The sequence below is a fragment of the Eurytemora carolleeae genome, unplaced genomic scaffold (assembly GCF_000591075.1).
Source record: "Eurytemora carolleeae unplaced genomic scaffold, Eaff_2.0 scaffold971, whole genome shotgun sequence".
Taxonomy (NCBI): domain Eukaryota; kingdom Metazoa; phylum Arthropoda; class Copepoda; order Calanoida; family Temoridae; genus Eurytemora; species Eurytemora carolleeae.
The window spans coordinates 83,883-106,033 of NW_019396874.1; the positions used below are offsets into that span (position 1 = coordinate 83,883).

Sequence of the window (22,151 nt, forward strand, 5' to 3'; positions counted from 1 at the left end):
TTTTGACAGAATATGAAGAAAACATAAACTGGCATCTAACGATTTTGAAATTTCAAACTCAGACTTATGGTTGTTAATAGTTTTTAAAACCGTTAAAAAACGATAGTTTTTCGTTTTTAACGAATAAAATTTTTGTTTTGAACTTTTAAAAAAGGAAACGACTATACGATCGTTTCATGACATTTAACATCAATTCTTTTTACAGTATGGTTTGCAACAAGCGAAAAATTTTGCGAATTTAATGAAGCGAAAAATGTTTTCGCGAACAGTCATTAAAAACCGTTAACGATCGTCAAAAATAAAAAAGACCTACCAACGAACCGACGAACTAAAACTAAAAAAATACTACTTCGTTTTTTAATTTTCAAAAACTATCGTTTTTGAAAACGACCGTTTTGTTTTTCGTTTTTCTACATAGTTACCATAACGATACGATCGTTTTTCCGAAAAGTGAAACCAACCTTCCCTAGTCTGCAGTTGTTGGTAACAGTAGTAGCGTAATTTTTTCATTAACTTAGAAATGTCACCAAGTAAACTGTTGAAACTAAAGCATTCAAAATTTTAGAAATAGTTCAGGATGAAATTATAAAATTATCATTTTAAGTGAAAAGATAAAAAGACATGATCATTTATCTTTTTTTCTGGGCATCACTGTTGCAACTTGCAAGCTCCCATCACTGAAATATTACTTTTCCAAAAACGTATATTTTTCCTTGCATCATATATATATATACATATATATATAACTATAAAGCAATATATATATATATAAATACGATAATATCATGATAATGAATCGGTCAAGTGTTTATCAAGATGTACAACACCCCCTGATCTGATGTTAATTTGATAAAATTTTAATTAGAAATTATCTGATTCGTCCTCCATACTCAGCAGAATACAGAGGTAGGTCGCCGGGTTTAAAAAATTAAAAGGACTGTTTTTTATTTTTGATAATAATTGTTTAGACTGTAAAACAACAAAAAAAATTTTTTTTGCGGATTTAAAATATAATTTCGTGGATTTTCAAAATTTTATTTGATTTAATTTTTATTTTGTTGGAGGCAAGATTTTGAAATTTTGATCATCTTTAAACCTTCCTTGGGGACATGTAAGGTACGACACCTACGTGGGCCCGATCGGTTCAGCCGTTTTGACGTTTATCGGATACAAACGGACAGACAGAAGGACAGACAAGCAAAATGCATTTAAAATAAAAAATAAAAATAAGGTTATTTTTTAAGTGTTAAGATGGTTCAATTATAAAAGACCAAAACTCAATTGAATTGAAATAGAAGAAACCAAACGCATATTGCACTGGTTAGTCCAGGGTGATATACACATTCCACGCACCTCTGCCCCTTTAGTAAAAGTAAATTCAACCTATATGAAACATAAAGTCTCACCGCGTCAACCTTGTTTCACCAGCTAGTCCTGTCCATAGAGTATGTAGAGTACAGTACAAACTAGGACCGAAGAGGTTGACCCGGTTTGGAAATTCAGATGTACAACGGTGGCTCGTGATTCCTATGAAATTAACTGGTGCATCATCTGGAATGCATGTGCCAGTGCCTTTGCCCATACTTTAACCTTACTGGCTTGCCAATACTTTTTGTAGCTCTGGACATTAATGTTTCAAAGATACACTGGGGTTTTATCTAGATTTAGTTATCAACGAGTATTTGGCAAAATCCTGAGAGTCACTCAGTTTTATCTCACTCAAATCGATTTCAAAACTTCAAACGTCTGAGAATTGTAAGGTGTGTAAAAAAAATATTTACATTTTTGGGTGAAAACCCAAGCAATTAATTTTTACTATTATAAACGATGCATTTTTGTAGAGTTAAAAAAGTGTATGATAGTGTTATTTTTTTGTTATTGCTATTGTTACCACAACATCTACTTTTATGCAGTCAAAGTGAAAAAAAAATGAATTAAAAAAAATACTTTTCATAGGAATTTAAGCAGTTATAGCTAATTTATTACTAATTTTAAAAACCCCTTTTGAAATGCATTAATTAAGTTTACGTAAAAAATCGGCTATGAAAACTTTGTTCTAAATCCAAATTGATTGGATAAATTTTAAAAGCGAAATTATATTGCTAAACCCTAATATTCAATTAATATTGCCATTGCATAAATCAGTTGTCTTTTTTTTTACTTGTATTAATTAATTTATTTATCTTTTTAGCTGGCATCCAGTGGCCGAATTTAAAAAATTTAAGCGGCGGTTTAAATTTAAACCGCGGCTTAAATATGGTTGGTTCCACTTAAAATTGTATCAAATGTTTAAAGATTTAAGCCGGCGCTTAATTTAAAGCGGGTTTTGGCAGATTTAAACCGCGGCTCAAATTCTTTAAATTCCATCTCAGGTCGATTTAATTGATCCAGTTTGTAAGTGTCATAAATTTTAAAGTACATAAAACAGAAAAATAAAAAGTCAAACTAATTTTTGTTTAAATTCAACTTATGTGGAATGATATGACAAATACAGTGAAAGATATGAGAAAAAAACGTCAAAACGACTAATCGGAATGTCAGAATGAAAAGTGCAAATTAAAATATGTAGTAAAACAAATCCTGATCTATATTAGCAGTTAACAGTACAACGAAAGTGATGAATTATACATCTAAAGGACTGTAAAGTGATGAATTATACATCTAAAGGACTGTAAAGTGATGAATTATACATCTAAAGGGACTGTAAGCCTTATTTCAAGTAACTCTCCGTGCAAAGATGACAATGCCCGATTTACAACAGTACCCTTGAAGCTTTTATCTGCAGATCTATGGTGCATTGATGATATTATCTTTTTTTAGGTTTGAATGTGTTAAATTCATATATATTTTTTGCAGCAAAAATGCTTAAGTAGTTTTTATAGAAAATCACAAATAAAAATGAAAAGATTTTGAAATTATAAACATTGATGTCTAAATCAACCTTCATCAGTCAAAGCTTTTCAGGGTACCGTTGTAAATCGGGAATTTTCATCTTTGCATGAAGAGACACCAGGAGGGATGATAGTTCTCTACCTGTGTGCTCAGTTAGCTGTACTGTACACTTACAACTGTTTACTAATAATGATATACCATGGGTTAGGCCAGAATCTCCTTATAATAAACAAATACGCAGTACGCTCCGGTATAGTTGATGGCCTATATAATTAGTTAAGGATTAGCGTACATTATCACTCTATACACTATAACCTCGTTGAGAGACACTTGATGTTACGCTGGCAGTTCCTTTAATTATCGTGACTTATTTATATTTATAACTATACAAAAATATAATAGTTTGAAGAACAAGATTCAGGTTTTATTGATTTTAGAAAGTTTTCCATCTTGTTGAAGTAGTATCTAAGTTCATTGTAAATATCTAAAAGTTTCTGCACCTCTTGTTAAAGGATATCGATGTTTTGCGGAGTAAATATAAAATGTTAAAACTTTTCCGGATTTCTAGAGTGTTAGATGCCAAATATATCTCACACTTATACAGGAATTGAGTCTTTGGCACACCTTTGGTCTTCTAATCCCTATATCTTTGAAACTCAATTTTGCGACCTTAGATATTTAAATCTATAAATTTTATAAATTCTAGACCAAATACTCTAATAAAATCTCTCTGACATCGGATTGCAAAGATACAGGTATTAACAATCAAGATTTCTTTAACAACAAAAATAAAACAAAACTATTTTGTAGTGCAGTGCCTAAAACAATGGGCTAAGTTAAATTTCGAATTTCGAATAATGTTTTTTTATCCGATGGTTCTAAACTATACCTTCAATATCCAAAAAATATACTACATACATAGATAGAACATTTTTTTTCGCAAGGTTTCACAACAAAATTCAAATAATTTGGAATTATATATTTTGAAGTATTATCAAAAATAAGATATTAAACAAAAAACATTAAACAAGTGCGATATCGATTGTTTGATAACAATATATTTTTATGAACTTACGATGTTAAGTTTAACCCCAATCTAGGGGGTTATTTGTATAAAGGATAAATGGCTATAAAAGTCCAGAGTTGTCGACAAAAAACTGTTAAAAATGTTAAAACTTTGACTATTTTATGAAACTTGTTTATTTATATACAATTATATGCGTGATTTTAAATGTCCACCCTTACCAAAGAGAATAGAATATATATTAGAGGGGAACTTATACAATCCCCCGGTATGAATTTTGTCAGTCCCTTTGAGCCTGAAAAGGGAGTTCAAAGTGTACAAATCATGTAAATGTTCACAAATTATATGCAGTAGAGTACATTAATACAGTATGTTCCCTAGACTATCCATTTCAATTTCAAATTTTTTAAAGCTTTAAAATAAACTTTATAAAATGAATTAGGTAAATAAAAAAACATCATTTGATTTATGGTTATAACGGAAAATCATCGTTTGTAAAGTTAAAGGCATAGAGTCTATGTGAAATGATCATTGGTCAACTATGAAACCAGCCTATTTCATAATTTGGTTTTCTTTTAACATTAATTTTAGATTTTCTATAAAATGATGTTCCAGGGCCCAAAAGGTTATATAGCACAAATATGTGAAGTAAACCTGCAGTGTGGAAACAGTACAAACAAATGGCCGTTTTGCACTTTTTTCTAGTAAATTCCACTCTGATATATATTCTATTCTCTTTGCCCCTTACATAGAAGACACTGGCTGATACCACAGTTCCCTTTAAAAGCTTGTATGAATTGAATTAGATTTTCTTTGTTTTTCTAAATTTTTTTTTTTCATTATAGTGTGTTTCCCCATGCATTTCTTGTTTATAAGAAACACTGGAGAAATTATTAGAATCAAACACTTTTCGAGTGAGAAAAAGAACCTGGTTTCCACATTTCTAATCAGATTAGGGGTTCAAGGGCAGAATCAATTGAAATTACGCTTACCGTCCCTTTGAACTGTATTCTTTATCCATCAAATTCTTTTATCACAAGTCAGTAGAAAGGAACTGAGTTTTTGCCACAAACTCAAATGGTATGGTCCCTATTCTAAGCAACCTGTAGGAGTAAACCTTTGATATTTTAAACTTAGATTATTTGATGTAACATAATTTATAGTTTGAAATATGTTCAAATGGCATGGGATTGCAAATATATAAGGATTAGCAAATTAGAATTTGTGGCAAAGATTCAATTCCTTTGATAAATAGATTTATTATAATACATTGTTTTAAGATTAAGATGCAGTGTAAGAACATCATAAATCTCGTCTTTATCTGTACTTCGATGTTCTTTGGAGGACTCTCCCTCTCCTTACTTTCTCCTTTCTACCCTCACGAGGTAACTTACTCTTTGTACTTTCTCCTTTCTACCGTCGCAAGATAACATTTCTCTTTGAACTTTCTCCTTTCTGCCGTCGCAAGATAACATTTTTCTTTGTACTTTCTCCTTTCTGCCGTCGCAAGATAATATTTCTCTTTGTACTTTCTCCTTTCTACTGTCACAAGATAACATTTCTCTTTGTACCTTTTCCTTTCTACTGTCGCAAGATAACATTTCTCTTTGTACTTTCTCCTTTCTGCCGTCGCAAGATGATATTTCTATTTGTACTTTCTCCTTTCTACCGTCGCAAGATAACATTTCTCTTTGCACTTTCTCCTTTCTGCCGTCGCAAGATAACATTTCTCTTTGTACTTTCTCCTTTCTACCCTCAAGAGGTAAACTTTTCCTTCTTACTTTCTCCGTTTTACTCTATTCAGGTAAACCTTCTCTTTATACACTCTCCATTCTACCATCTTCAGGTAAACCTTCTCTTTATACACTCTCCGTTCTACCATCTTCAGGTAAACCTTCTCTTTATACACTCTCCGTTCTACCATCTTCAGGTAAACCTTCTCTTTATACACTCTCCGTTCTACCATCTTCAGGTAAACCTTCTCTTTATACACTCTCCGTTCTACCATCTTCAGGTAAACCTTCTCTTTATACACTCTCAGTTCTACCATCTTCAGGTAAACCTTCTCTTTATACACTCTCCGTTTTACTCACTTCAGGTAAACCTTCTCTTTATACACTCTCCGTTCCACTCTCTTCAGATAAACCTTCTCTTTATACACTCTCCATTCTACCCTCTTCAGGTAAACCTTCTCTTTACACTTTCTTCTTTCTACCCTCACAAGGTAGGTTTTTTCTTTGTACTTTCTTCATTTAACCCTCATCGAGGTAAATTTTCTCTTTAAACTTTCTCCTTTCTACCGTCGCAAGATAACCTCTTCTTTGTTCTTTCTCATTTCAACCCTCTTTAGGTAAACTTTCTAATTTTAATTTCTCCTTTCGATCCTCACGAGATAAACTTTCTCTTTGTACTTTCTCCTTTCTAATTGTAGCTCCATAAAATAAGAAAATATCACTTTTTGAATACTTGAGTACTGAGTAGCTTATCAGAAAAAGAAGTTGTGGTCTAAAGGATTTAAAACTGAAATGAAATTTGTTTTATAATTTGATGGTTTAGAGGAACTGCAAACGTAATTCTAAATGACCCACCATTTACAACCTTATTTACCCTTCAAACCATGGAGTTATCCATGCTTTTATATATATTTTGACTTCTCTTAAAAAGGAAACTTTGCTGATATATGCTGAGGAAAAAGGTCTTTTTAAAAAAATTTACATTTTCAGTATTCTCTCCAGAGAAAATGTATTTTTTTTAAAATTTGACATCCCAGTCCAAATGGGGGTCACTTTACAGTTCCTTAAAGTGAGTGTTCGCGAAAAATGAAATGGGGTGTAGGCTTACGGCGAAAAATAAGCGCTTTTGATTGCTTCTAATCCTACTTCTATCTGTTGCGTCCATACGGAGGAAATTGTTAAAAAGAACTCACACTGAAGAACGCAGCGTCAATACAAATTCGGAAAGATGCAACATTCAACTCTGATCGTAAACAAATCAATTTAATTCCAAACAAATCATTCAGATATTACAAACAGTAGTCATCGATTATTTTTCGACGCATTCGTATATAGTTAATATTTCATAACATTCTTGATTTTTTTTTAATAATTTTCGCTGGCGCTGGATTTTCGAACATTCCTGGAAAATGTGAAAATGTCGTCTTCATTATCAAAAATCCTCGAAACAGGAATACGTGTTTTCAAAAGTAACTCTCAGATCATGAAGAATACAAAATATTATGAAATATCAATTATTTTAGTCACTGCCTACAGCTTATCATATCTGCTCTACTGCAGGCCCTGAAGAAGGGTGTAAGTGTTACAAAATCTGGTCTAGTGGTTGGGGCAGTTTTCATAACAACAGTTCTCTGCACACCTTTATGCGGCAAATTTGTAAGTTTTATTCAAAACAAATTTTTTCTTTTTTAAATTTATTGATTAATAAATGGTTTTTTAATTTTTATTTCATATTTTTCCCCTAACTTACTTCTAATTGTATGATTTTAGATTCAAAAGTTGGGAGCTAAGAACTTGCTAATTATTGGATCTATAATCTGTGCACTAGGAAATATACTGTTTGGGTAAGAATTATTTGGATTAAATAGACATGGAAAAAAATCCTTCAGCGGACTCCCCCTGCTTAAAATCAACCCTCTAGTGGGGGTTTCTAATTCACAACGGTACCCTCAAATCTTTGTCTGATAAGGAATCATTTTCAACTGTGCTTTTTCAAAAGTGTCCTTCATTGACATAGGAGGGTCTCGTTGTAAATCAGACATGCCATTCTACAAATGGAGGGTCACTTAAAACTACGCTTACAGTCCCTTTAATAAATTCTATTTTAGATTTATTGGTTATGTTGAAGAACAAACTCTGTTTTTCGTTCTCTCTGTTCTCACAAGAATATTTACAGCTGTAGGACAGTTGAGATGGATATCGTTTTTTTCAACGAACCAAATGTTTTGTGCTAAAGGGTGTCGATTAGAAAAGAAAAAAACGTACAATTGACAAACAAAATGGATCTTTCAGAAAAATGAAAAAATGTTTTTTTTTATACGAACGAAAAAAAAACACAAAAACGAATGGTTTAAAATCGTTCAAACAAACTTGAAACGGCAAACGTTATTACTGAAAAACGAATTTTCAAAAAATAACTATTGTTTTTTTTTCTCGAGCAAACAATTTTCTTGGAACAAATTTTTGAAAAATTATCGTTATTTTTACTGAAAGAACGATTGTATTGAACGAATGATTTTACTAAACGATCGTTCACTGAGAAAACGAACGAAGTAAAACGAAAATGAACGCAAACTTTGAGAACGAAATTAATTTTTTTTTGAACGATTGAAAAAAACGAAATGTAACGTGTCCATCTCTAAATAGGAGAAGCAGCAATAACAGCTACTTGCTACCCTCTAGCTGCTTACCAAGTTTCAAAACAAAATGAGGGAAAAGCAATGGTAACATTAATTTCTAATATATCACTCTCATTTCTAAATTGTGCTAAATCTTAGAGTCGTTCTAGTTGTAAACTTGATATTATCACGTTCTAGTTGTAAACTTGATATTATCACGTTCTAGTTGTAAACTTGATATTATCACGTTCTAGTTGTAAACTTGATATTATCACGTTCTAGTTGTAAACTTGATATTATCACGTTCTAGTTGTAAACTTGATATTATCACGTTCTAGTTGTAAACTTGATATTATCAATTTCTGCAAAATCACTCTCAAATCTTAAAATGTTAAATTCAAACTTTTTAGAAAAATATTTTGGAGGATTTTTTTTAAAAGATATTGTCAAATGAAAAAAAATTAAAATTTATTTGATTAAACATGAAATGAATTTAAAATAAGTGGTTTTTAAATCGGAATGGAAAAGTTTCAGTAAAGGAATCGAGTCTTTGCCAAAAAACCCTGTATCATTGCAACCCGATGTCGAAACAACTATAATTTTATAAACTATAAATGCTCTCAGATTAGATAGTCTAAGTTTGAAATATCAAAGGTTTACACCATCAGGTTGCAAAGACATAGGGATTAGAAAATTACAGGCGAAAACTCACTTCCTTCACAAGCTCCCATTTCACATTTCACAGGCTAATTTGGAAATTGCATATTTGGGAAGTTGCCCTTGAAGAGTTGCCACTTGGGAAAATACCGTTGAAAAGTTGCCACTTGGGAAAATACCCTTGAAGAGTTGTCACTTGGGAAAATACTCTTGAAGAGTTTCCACTTGGGAAAAATACCGTTGAAAAGTTGCCACTTGGGAAAATACCCTTGAAGAGTTGTCACTTGAGAACCATTGAAGAGTTGTCACTTGAGAAAATACTCTTGAAGAGTTTTCACTTGGGAAAATACTCTTGAAGAGTTTTCACTTGGGAAAATACTCTTGAAGAGTTGCCGATTGGGAAAATACTCTTGAAGAGTTGTCACTTGAGAAAATACCCTTGAAGAGTTGTCACTTGAGAAAATATCCTTGAAGAGTTGTCACTTGGGAAAATACTCTTGAAGAGGTGTCACTTGGGAAAATACCCTTGAAGAGTTGCCACTTGGGAAAATACTCTTGAAGAGTTGCCACTTGGGAAAATACCGTTGAAAAGTTGCCACTTGGGAAAATACCCTTAATGAGTTGTCACTCGAGAAAATACCCTTGAAGAGTTGTCACTTGGGAAAATACTCTTGAAGAGTTGTCACTTGAGAAAATACCCTTGAAGAGTTGCTTCTTGGGAAAATACTCTTGAAGAGTTGCCACTTGGGAAAATACCGTTGAAAAGTTACCACTTGGGAAAATATTCTTGAAGAGTTGTCACTTGGGAAAATACCCTTGAAGAGTTGTCACTTGAGAAAATACCCTTGAAGAGATGTCACTTGGGAAAATACTCTTGAAGAGTTGCCGCTTGGGAAAATAGATTTGTGAAAGTACAAAAATCCTTAATTTAGGCGGTTGCGGAAGCTTTTTTTGGAGTTGGTACGATGCTGGGGGCATCTGTTGGTGGTATTTTGTACGATCTGGCAGGATTCTCAATTCCTTTCTATGTCTGTGGAGGAATACTGTTAGCCTCCACACTGATATCCATCTGCTGCTTTGATGATACAAATGTGATTCTAGAGTCTGGAAACAATACTAGAGATGGTAGGATATAATTTAAAGATGATAGGATACAATATAGAAACGGTATGTTATAATATATAGATGGTATGGTATACAAGAGAATACAAGAGATGGTATGATATACAAGATTATACAAGAGATGATATGATATACAAGAGTATACAAGAGATGGCAGGATATACAAGAGTATTCAAGAGATTGTATGATATACAAAAGTATACAAGAGATGGTAGGATATACAAGAGTATACAAGAGATGGTAGGATATACAAGAGTATACAAGAGATGGTAGGATATACAAGATTATTCAAGAGATGGTATGATATACAAGAGCATACAAGAGATGGTAGGATATACAAGAGAATACAAGAGATGGTATGATATACAAGATTATACAAGAGATGATATGATATACAAGAGTATACAAGAGATGGTAGGATATACAAAAGTATTCTAGAAAGTGATTATTATATTTATTAAATATAAAACAGCTGGCAAAAAAAATGTTCTACAATTGCAAGAATTTCTGTAGATTGATAGGGATAAGTCCAACATCCTTCATCAGTCAAAGGTTTCAAGGGTAGTGTGGTGAATCGGACACGCCAATCTACAAATGAAGGGTTAATTTAAAATACGCCAACAGTTCCTTTAAAGAGGAATTTTCTAATATGACAAATATTCTTTAAATTACTTAAAGAAAAGAAATAATGCATTACAAAGATCATAACGCTGAAATTTTATTAAAAGAATTCACACCAGAATAGTTTTTGAAAGAAATTGAGTCTTTGCCACGAACTTATATTTCATATCCTTATTTCTAATTGCTACACAATGTCGTAGACCGTAGATACTTCTGTTAGATCATATAATATAAGTCTAAAATATCAAAGGTTACAAAGATGAAGGGCTAAGACAACTTCAGTTTGTGGCAATGGCTCAATTTCTTTATTAAATTACTATATGTGAGATGTATTAAATAGTTTGTATGAAATGTTTTCTTTTAGTTACTTGGGTTGAGGTGCTAAGCTGTCCAGGTTTGTTTATTGGATTGTTTGGATTAATCTTCGCTGGATGTGCTAGATCTTGGTATGCGGCCTCCCTGGAACCTTTCTTAAACAAAAAGGTATTTTTTGGTATTTAAAAAAAATTCCCAGTTTTCAATCATTTTTGATCCGTTCTAGTCTATGACTTCCATTAGACCAGAACAGATTCTTAAAACATTTCAAACGATTTTTTTGTATTAGTAATTTTTAAAGTTTTTTTTTCATTTTTAATTCCTTTTTGATCCGTTCTAGTCTAACTTCCCTTAAACTATTCATTAAATCTAAACGTATTTTTGGTATATCAATTTTTTTTCTTCCCTTTTTCAATCCTTTTGAATCATTCTGGTCTAATGTATTTCAGACTTCAGCCTGTTTAAGTCATCGTCAAATTGAACCTTATATAATATTAGGCACTAGCTTGGGAACCAAGCTATGTCTGGAGTTTTCCCTATTAAAGTTGACCCACACAACTTAGATTCTCTAAAGGAAGCTACTTTTGTAATTGTAAAATCGATTTGTATACACGGATACATTTATTTTAGCAATAAACTTTATCTATCTCTCTATTTTTTCCCGCCGTTTACCCGCACTTGGTCATAAATTACGAGTATAGCTATTTTTCCCAATAACAGTTGACCCACACAACTTAGATTCTTTAAACCAAGCTTAGAAAATTCCCGTGGTTCTACTGAGTTCCCCAATCAAAATTTTAGGGCAAATTGTTCGAGGGGTTTATGAGTTATGATCAGATATCCAAACAGAGATTGCTAGTTTATATACAGTGAGAACCAGAAAACTTTGGAAAAAGAAGGTTACTGCTAGACTCACGTTACAACTTTCAATAGTCTAATGAACATGAGACACAGCAATTGTGCAGTGTAAACAGACCCGTTAACGTTAATGAGGGATCCAATAATTTGATTGTATTTGGTTTGGTAACATCATTTAATAAACCAAAATATTGCTTTAATGTCGTCTTTGTTTCTAGTTTGGTTTGACCTCCGGACAGTGTGGTTTAGTCTTTATGGCTCCCGGTCTTACATACACAATATTTACACCCATTTTTGGCATTTTTATAGGTAATTATATATAATATATGATATTGATATCAACCAGGCTCAACCGTTGAGTTGATATCAACCTGGCTCGGCCGTTGAGTTGATATCGACCAGGCTCAACCGTTGAGTTGATATCAACCAGGCAAAACCGTTGAGTTGATATCGACCAGGCACGCTCAACCGTTGAGTTGATATCGACCAGGTTCAACCGTTGAGTTGATATCGACCAGGCTCAACCATTGAGTTGATATCGACCAGGCTCAACCGTTGAGTTGATATCGACCAACGATTTAATGATGTATACTAGAGCCTTATATCGTTCTCGTTTTGTTTTGTAGAATGTTTTTCCAAAACAAAAAAAGAACCATTCGATCTATAACACAAAGAAAACAATTCCAAATTTGACTATATTAATTCTATATTATAGCTCACACGTTTGTTTAAAATACAAAAATCTCATTGGCGGCGTATTTTAAACATTCCTCTCAATCTTTTTTTTTCTTTACAATCTTTTTTTCTTTCGACACCCTGCATATACCGAATTACCCACTTTATGGAACTAACAGTGTCAGTAAACTTTTATTTAGGACTCCCTCTTTTCTAAATAGTAAAATAAGCATCATGGTAGAATACTTAATTCAACCTTGGATACGCCATTTTTACAGATTTTCATGTCGTCTTTACAGTCTCATTCTAAGTAGATAACCACCTGTATATCGCGCTTTAATGTTGATTTAGAATATTGAATCGAGTTTTAAAAATTCCTGATTTTTCTTCAGAAAATTTGGGAGATTTTTAAAAGTGCACAAACACATTTGTTTACCCCTATAAACAGTCTGGGGCCTCCACCTGTAGTTTGCTGTCCTAGCACTCTTTTTTTTTGTTAAATTTTTTTTTATTTATAGGGTAGGGTACAGGATGGAAAAAATCTAAAATAGCCCATAACTTTTTGTGACTAAAGCTATAGATTTAAAACGATAGTTTTAAAAGCCCTTGAAAAATACATTGATTTGTTTAAAGCAAAAAAATATTTTTTTTCAACCCTCGCTAGCACTCAAACTATTAAAATTATCGGTCTAATTTTTTTTCTTTGAGCAGGCCTTGAAAAATTGGGCTATAAACATGCATTTCAACCCTATAACTATTCTCTAAGGTCTTTTTCTAAGGGAAGATAGATTCAGACCTCCAAGCCTTTATAGGGTTAAGTAACAGATAATTATTTTGGAAATTGACCTCTGGACAGTGCGAACAGTGCTCAAAAAAAACTTAATAATCTGACACTTTACCTAAAATTTAATTGCTTTTACAACTTTATAATAATATTTGAAGATCGTGGATTTCACAGCATGAAGGTTATGATCATTGGCAACGTAGTAATCCTTCTCTCCTTCTTTTTTATGGGACCCATTCCTCAGCTTGAGACTTTAGGTAGGACATTTTTTTAAAGGGTCAGACCAGCTATGTAAGGTAGTTGAACTGAGTATGCAATGTTGTGGAAAGCTTCTTTATGATTCATTTGAGTCGACATATAAAACTTTTTAAAGAGTTTGATTGCAAATTCGACTTTCAAAACTCCTACTTCGGGGGTGGATACGTTTTCAGAATCTTTTTTTTAAATCATTAAATAACGGAAACAAAAAATGTAAACAAAACGCTACAGGAAACTAATTAGTTGTTTAGGAACCGGTTGAAAAATCAAAATTAATCTTATCATCGAAAATAAGTAATCTTGTTCAATTATTAGTTTCTATTTTCTCATTATTCACAAAGATGTTCTTCAGATTTTCTGGATTTATTATTAAAAAGACGACATTTGAAGAATTTGAAGAAATCTGCGAATAAATTCAAAGAAAATAAGAAATTCAATAAAATGATGAAAATGAAATAATTGATTATAGCATCATTTTTCGTCGTCGTTATTTAATAATTAAAAAAAACGGTTCTGAAAACATATCCACACCCAAAGTAGAGTTTTGAACGTCGAATTTGCGCTTAAACTCAGGATTTACAGATCTTTAAAAATTTTTATTTGTATCAAATGAATCCTAAAGAATTTGTTCACAACACTGCATACTCAGTTCAACTACTTTACATAGTCAGTCTGTCCCTTTAAATCTTTTCCTTCATTTTATCAAATGAAGACTTGAAGATAATCTTATCAATTGTTATGAAATGTAATGTTTATGCAACATATTTCAAATATCAGGTTCAAACCTCTGGTTAACTGTACTTTCTATTGGAGTTCAAGGACTAGGAACAGCAGGAACATTCTTAGGGGCTCTTCTTCTTATGATGAAAGGAACTGGGTAAGTATTCTGATCATGATTAACGGAACTGGGCAAGTTTCTGCTCATAATGAAAGGAACTGGGTAAGTATTCTGCTCAAGATGATGAAAGGAACTGGGTAACTTGGTAAGTATTCTGCTAAAGTTGATGAAAGGAACTGGGCAAGTATCTGCTCATGATGAAAGGAACTTGGTAAGTATTCTTCTTAAGATGATGAAAGAAACTGGGCAAGTTTCTGCTCATGATGAAAGGAACTGGGTAAGTATTCTGATCATGATTAACGGAACTGGGCAAGTTTCTGCTCATGATGAAAGGAACCGGGATAAATCTTCTAATCATTTTAAAAGAAACTGAATAAGTCTTCTACTCGTGATGAAAGAAACTGGGTAAGTTTTCTGCTTAAGATAATGAAAGAAACTGGATAAGTCTTCTTTCTGCTCAAGATGAAAAAAACTGGGTAAGTCTTGTTCTTAGGATGAAACGAACTGGGTAAGTATTTTGCTTTTAATAAAATGAACAGGGTAAGTTTCGCCTTTCTAATGATAATTGACTAGAAGTTTACTTTAGGTCTGATGCAAGTTTTTTAATATTGGTTGGTAACCCTGCTATTTTTTAGACTTGGTGGACTGCCTGACACTGAGCAAGTGAAAGGAATGGTATCAAGCCTATGGCTCCTGGGAGTTTGCTTAGGAAGCTATATTGGAGCAACCATTGGGAGTGCGGTCTTTGATCATTTTAGCTTTGAAGAAAGTACTTTCTTCGAATGCTGTTTAATGGCGCTAAATGTAAGTTATTTTAACAGAAAATAATTTCGTAGATTTATAATAAAAAAAGATTTATAATAGAAATAGAAAAATTATGATAAAAATTATATTTCTTTATTGCCAAATTCTCAAGTTATTGACATTGCTCAATATATTTTCATGAGAACTTAAAGATGAAGAAGTTATAGGAAAATATATTTAAAAATTTTACAGTAAAACCCATGTTAGAATAAAAAGACGACAATAGAAACATCATCTTAATTTCACCTTAGACAAACCAGACTTAGATGGGTTTGGTTTTTACAATTTGAATCCAATCTCGTTTTAGTCAATAATTAAACATTCTTTAAACTTATACTTTTCTAAATACAAAACATCCACCGACAAAAACAAAGAAATAAAGAAAAAAGAGAAAAGATTATTTTTAAAAGGTCAAATTGTGTTTGAAAGTCACGGCTTGCTGAGACAAGCACCGAACTGTAAAATCAGCGTGATAAGATAGTGTACACAATATGTGATCATTCGATTATTAAAGATCAGAACTTTAGTTTAAAGGTCGTCTTCATATTCAACAGCTTTAGGGGTCTCACTACATAAACATTGATTGTGACATTTTATTTTTCTTATCGTTCTTCTGTCCCAATGTTTTTTCACGGTAAATGTATTTTAAATGTGTTTAACTAAAAAGTCAAAAAAAGCTTTTCTTACAGTTACATGGTATCCCAGAAAGAAATTGAACAGTTACTGAAACGAATAAATTATTATTTTTTAAAATTATAAATGCATGTTTTTGTTTCTTTGTTTTATCCGTTTGTTTTTAATTGTTTCAAATCTTGATTGTTTAATTTTGTCTTAGATTGGAGTCTTGTTGGCTGTTTTTATAAGTCAAAGGTATTTATTTTAACTGTATCTATGTTTCATATCTTTATAATTACAAGTCATAAGTTCTACTTTGAACGATGCTTACTCCATATTTTTATTAGCTGTGTCAAAAGAAGATTAATTTCAAATCATCACATTAACGTAATTTGATAATGTATGATTTTTTTTTACTTTTTTCTATTATCACACGCCTCTGAATGCCTTATTTTATCCATTGTTGTCGTCGATTATATCAATACAAGAAAGACGACTTTCTATTTCCGTCTGATCTTATATTCCAATTTTCCAAGAGCAGAGCCAAAAAATGTAAGCAAAGAGAAGTTTTCAATTAACCCCTTTAAGTGCTTTTTAGGGATCAAAGCGTTATCAATAAACGGTCGTCTTCATTGTATTGGTAAAATCGTCGACCACAAATGTACAGGGTGTCCGAAAAAAAATGGGAATTCAGTGATGAATTCGATATCGTCTTTGTTATGAATTATCATTGTAATACCTAATTCCAAAAGTCATAATGTCTGCTAGAGTTTATTTAATGAAAAGGGTAAAAGACTGTAAAGATAGGCCTATAATGTCTCCGCAAGATGAACAGTGAAGACAGACAAGTTTACTCTGTTTGTATACTGCAATTTTCTTGTTTTACTAAGTACAACCGTATGCAGTCAAAACATAAACAAACAAAATGTGAACATAGCAGACGAAACTTTTACAGATCACAGCTTTCTCAATAGGTATCACCATACTAAATCAAAAAATTATTTGAAAAGACGATATCGAATTCGTCGCTGAATTCCCATGTTTTTTGGGACACCCTGTATGAAAAGTATAACTGTTTAGAGTAAGCATATCCTTAAAGTATGAAAATGATGATAGACAGCCAATACTGTTCAGAGAGGAGACAATTAGGTAGGATTTGCAGAGGGTGACCATCTTTAATATCATAGATTAATAACAATACAGATAGAACACTAGATGTTGTCTTCTAAAGATTAAGGGGTTTTACGTTCACAATAACCCTGAGGTAGAAGCCCAATGGAGTTACGCGCATGTCGCGTTGAATGACGAGACAGAGAGAGAGAGCATGGGCTTAACTCCTTTGGGCTTCTGCCGCAGGGTTATTGTAAACGAAAAACCCCTTAATCTTGAAAAGACGACATCTAGTGTTCTATCTGTATTGTTATTGATTAAGTGTGATTTTTTACTTCGATTAGAAACTTTTCATCAATTTACATAGAAAATCTACGAACATCGTAGAAGAAAAATCTTAGATTTAAAACTAATTTGTAAAAATGCAAACCCGATTTTAGCAGGGAGGAAGAAGAAAGAATCTGCGGAGAATAATCAGCTGAATAATGAACTTCACAATAAATCGCTTTCTGTTTTGTATTTTCCTGCAATAAATTGTTGAATTAAATGTGTTGCCTAAATATACACTGCAGACCAATTTTTAATTGTTTTTGATTTACGAGTTATTCATAAAACGATAAAAATGAATTGTCTTAAATATTTTCCTAATCCGGGAATATTAAAATGTAGTCTGATTTATTTTTATAAAAATATCGATGTCTGTTTTATTCTTTGTACTGTATGTACAAAATTTGGACCTTCCGCAATATTTTTTTACTATATAAATCGTAATAATAGCAAAAATTGCGAGGTAATGAAATTTATTTTCATAATAAATAATAAACGATTAATTATTATGCTGCTTTATAAATGGAGTCTCATTTGAAAACACGAGTACAGTCCCAACAATGTTTGTGTGTAATGTGTAAGTTAGTTGATCAATGTTATCTACAGTCTACATTTTTATAATATGTATGATAACAGGTTCCAATAAACTTCTGCTTAGTCGAGCTGAAAACAGATAGAACAGTTCTCTGTAAAGAACACGGGAATAGTAAACTAATATAGAGATTCCAGGATACCAGTATACCAGGATACCAGGATACCAGGATACCAGGATATCAAGATATCAGTATGTAATAAATATCGGGTAACGCAATATTCTGTAAACCTGCAGTACGTTGTACATTATTAATTATCTATGTTTGTAAACTTCTACTTAAAAACCATGATTCATTTGAACTGTGTTTCAAATAATATGTATCATAATTAGCTTAATCATGTGATATTATAATGATGTACATCTTATTTGCGCCTATTTTAACTGTGCTGTAAACATGATTGCTTTAATCATGTAATACAAATAACAACATATAAATTGTAATTAGGTCATTTAACTTTAACTTGTAACATATAAACCTTAAATACACAAGTTGATATAGAGACTCCATACTGTGTACTGGAGTGGCGTTGATAGTTCACAGGATTGAAGCCGTGTGGACCGTGTCCTAGTTGAAAAAGGAGATCAGTATATTAGTACACCAGGAGATCAGGATATCTAAATATCAGGGTACCAGGATATCAAGATATTAGGATATCAGGATACCAATATATCAGTATACCAGGATATCAAGATATCTATAAACCAGGAGATTTGGATATCAGGATACCAGGATATCTAAATATTAGGGTACCAGGATATCAAGATATCAGGATACCAGGATTTCAGGATATCAGGATACCAGGATATCAATATATCAGGATACCAGGATATCAGGATATAAGGATATCAGGATATCAAGATATCAGGAAACCAGGATATCAGGATATCAGGATATCTGGATATCAAGATATCAGGATATCAGGATATCAGGATATTAGGATTTCAGGATATCAGGATATCAGGATATCAAGATATCAGGAAACCAGGTTATCAGGATATCAGGATATCAGGATATCAGGATATCAGGATATCAGGATATCAGGATATCAGGATATCAGGATATCAGGAAACCTTAAGGATACCGGGATACCAGGATACGAGGATACCAGGATACCAGGGATACCAGGGAAAACAGGGATACCAAGGATACCAAGGATACTAGGGATTCCAGGGATACCAGGGATATCAGGGATTTAAGGAATACCAAGGATACCAGGGACACCCGGAATACCAGGGATACCAGGGATACTAGGATACCAGGGATACCAGGAATAACAGGGGTACTAGGGATACCAGGGATATCAGGATACCAGGGATAGCAGGTACACCAGGATACATGGAATACAAGGGATACCAGGGATTCCAGGGATACCAGGGATACCAGGGATACCAGGGATACCAGGGATACCAGGGATACCAGTTCTAGGGATACCAGGGATACCAGGGATATCAGAGATATAAGGGATAGCAAGGATAGCAGGGATACCAGGGATACCAGGATACCAGGGATACCAGGAATACGAGAGATACGAGGGATACCAGGGAGACCAGGAATACGAGGGATAGCAGGGATGATAGCAGGGATAGCAGGGATAGCAGGGATAGCAGGGATAGCAGGGATAGCAGGGATAGCAGGGATACCAGGAATAACAGGAAAACCAGGGATACCAGGGATACCAGGAATACCAGGAACACCAGGGATACTAGGGATACCAGGGATACCAGGGATACCAGGGATACCAGGGATACCAGGGATGCCAGGGATACCAGGGATACCAGGGATACCAGGATACCAGGGATACCAGGGATACCAGGGATACCAGGGACACCAGGGATACCAGTGACAATATACCATAACCAAATATTTAAAGAATAACAAGTTTATATCTATTTAAGAATTCTAATAAAACTGTCAAAAGACTCGAGATTGACATAATATTAGCATATTTGTCATGTTTATAGGCGCAAACATCAAACAAACAAAACAGAATACAAGAATTCCATAGATTTAAAAATTTTTATTTGATTTGAAAATCTTTTTTTCAAAGATCAAAATCGACCATCAATTATTCTTTCTACTATCATGTTTGGTGGGATACCCGTAGATCAATCTTCCTTTTTCAAAACTTAAAAGTATCCTGCTTTGCTTCCAAAAATTCCATCCATGCAAAATCAAAGATTTCCAATTATTGTTTAAAACATTTGAACATATTGCAGACCTGGGACCGATTTTAATCAATTTGAACTACCTCCTGCCGGTTCAAATTTCAAATTTAATGAATAAATTGAATACAAGTTTTAAGTAATTTTTACATTATCATTCTTTATGGTGAACACTGCATTATTCAGTTAAACCGAGAAAAAGCTGAATGAAAGATGTCTTCATTTAGTCATTGAATTGAATTAAAATTGATTTAATTTTTTGCACAAGGTGTACCACGAAATATGGCAGTAGCAAGACGCCTCGAAAATGTTGTCAGCCTTTTTTGTGCTGTCAATATGACCAGAGATATTGAGAATTTTGATCAGATTTCAATTTTGTTAAAGTGAGTGACCGGCAATGGTGGTTGAACTGAATATGTATAGTATTGTTGAGACATTTTTTAGGATTCCTTTGAGACATATAATACGTTTCTATGACGTATATTTACTGAGTTTGAGTGCAAAGTCGACGTTAAAAATCATGAATTTGGGCCGGTACGTTTTCAGAATCGGTTTTTTTAATCATTAAAGAACGACAACAAAAATGTAGAACAAATTATAAAGTAAACTAATTAATTCTTTAGGAACAGGTTGACTTTCTGCAAATTTCTGGAATTTTTATTGTAAAGAAGAATTTGTAGAAATCTTCGAACAAATTCATGAGAAAATAAGAAATTCAATATAATGAGGAAAACGAAATAATTGATTATAACATTGATTTATTGGCAAGATTCTTTTGAGAAATATGTTACTAAACACCTAAGTTTACTGCATAATTTTTACTTTTTTTTCATTGTCGTTAGTTAATAATTTAAATAAAAACTGATTCTGAAAACGTACCCGGACCCAAATTCATGATTTTAAAAGTTGACTTTGCACTCAACCTCAGTAATTATACATCGTGCAAATGTTTTTTATGTCTCAAATGAATCCTAAAAAATGTTTCCACAATACTGCATACTCAGTTTAACTACAATACATTGCTGGTCTCTCCCTTTAAAAAACCAGAATTGTCAAAATCTGAATGAAATTCTTTATGTCTGAACAAGAACAAGAAAGACAGACCACATTTTGGAAATGGCAGGACTTTTGTGATTATTTTCATTGGAATTTTACTTCAAAAATTATGTTGACAAATATGAATGCAGCAAATTATACCAAAAATCAAAACGACCTTATAGTCAGTCATGTTTAGTAAAGTTAAACCCTAAATGATCCATACATCGAAAGAATTTATCAAATCTCGTCTTAAAAATTTTTCAATGGGTCTCATAATATTTTACGTAAATTTGCAAGAATAAAATAAATAGCCATGAGTATGCGGGAACAGTTTTAAAGAGCTCCATGTAATCGTTTAGTTAAAAACTAAATATCTGCAACATTTAATTATCAGAAAGTGCAGAATATACGAAATTTGATGAATTTTTTCGATGTATGGTTTACTGTATGACACCCAATATATCTTTTGTAACTTATAATTTTGAGTAAGGTGGATTTATATTAATCGAAGCCGTTACAAATATAATTATGAAATGTTAACTGCATTTCTCAAATAATTAAAAGAATATTACTTTTGTATTCCGCTTTTTCAGGATATGACAATTTTAAGCTCGTCTCTTAATTCCCGTGTTTATTGGGACACCCCTGATATAAAACAGCAATCTCTGTTTGTATATCTGTTTGGATGTCGGATCATAACTCATGAACCCCTTGACCGATTTTCCTCAAATTTTGATTTCAGAACTCGGTTGTAGAACCTGCACGGAAATTGGTGTTTAGCTCACGGTTGAAGAGTTCCGAATTGAGTGATGTGAGAAAACGTTAACAAAGAAAGTTTAGATTCCAGGCAGAGCTGGGTTGCAAACCTAGTTGATATATTGCTAAAGTGAACAATTGGAATAAAAAATAAAAAATAACGGCTAATAGTACAAATTCTAATCTAGTCAAATATACGTTTTTAAAAGTTTCAGGAAAACGATTCTGAAGAGTAAGACGACATTTGATGTAACGACATTTGATGTAACGACATTTTTAATCTAAAGAATTGATTATCATTAAAATAAAGTTCTTCGCTCATATATATATGTATATATAAATATATAT

The 22,151-nt window shown here is 32.6% G+C and overlaps 1 protein-coding gene across 4 annotated transcripts; it reads left to right on the plus strand.

Annotated features, from left to right (window-relative positions):
* Positions 1 to 829: 829 nt before the first annotated feature.
* On the plus strand, positions 830 to 17,471 carry LOC111709612 (MFS-type transporter SLC18B1). 4 transcript variants are annotated; one of them, XM_023483347.1, is made up of 15 exons: positions 830 to 906; positions 5,197 to 5,301; positions 7,210 to 7,305; positions 7,420 to 7,493; positions 7,758 to 7,831; positions 8,296 to 8,372; positions 9,857 to 10,049; positions 11,032 to 11,150; positions 12,059 to 12,149; positions 13,458 to 13,556; positions 14,335 to 14,434; positions 15,031 to 15,199; positions 16,035 to 16,069; positions 16,895 to 16,963; positions 17,365 to 17,471. In XM_023483347.1, the coding sequence occupies exons 2-15, from the start codon at positions 5,203 to 5,205 to the stop codon at positions 17,396 to 17,398; spliced, it is 1,329 nt and encodes a 442-aa protein (XP_023339115.1). In that variant the 5' UTR covers positions 830 to 906; positions 5,197 to 5,202; the 3' UTR covers positions 17,399 to 17,471. The 4 variants fall into 4 exon arrangements, with proteins under 4 accessions (XP_023339115.1, XP_023339119.1, XP_023339117.1 ...); XM_023483351.1 differs by having other exon boundaries at positions 17,368 to 17,471; XM_023483349.1 differs by lacking the exon at positions 830 to 906 and adding an exon at positions 1,659 to 1,760.
* The last annotated feature ends 4,680 nt before the right edge of the window (positions 17,472 to 22,151 follow it).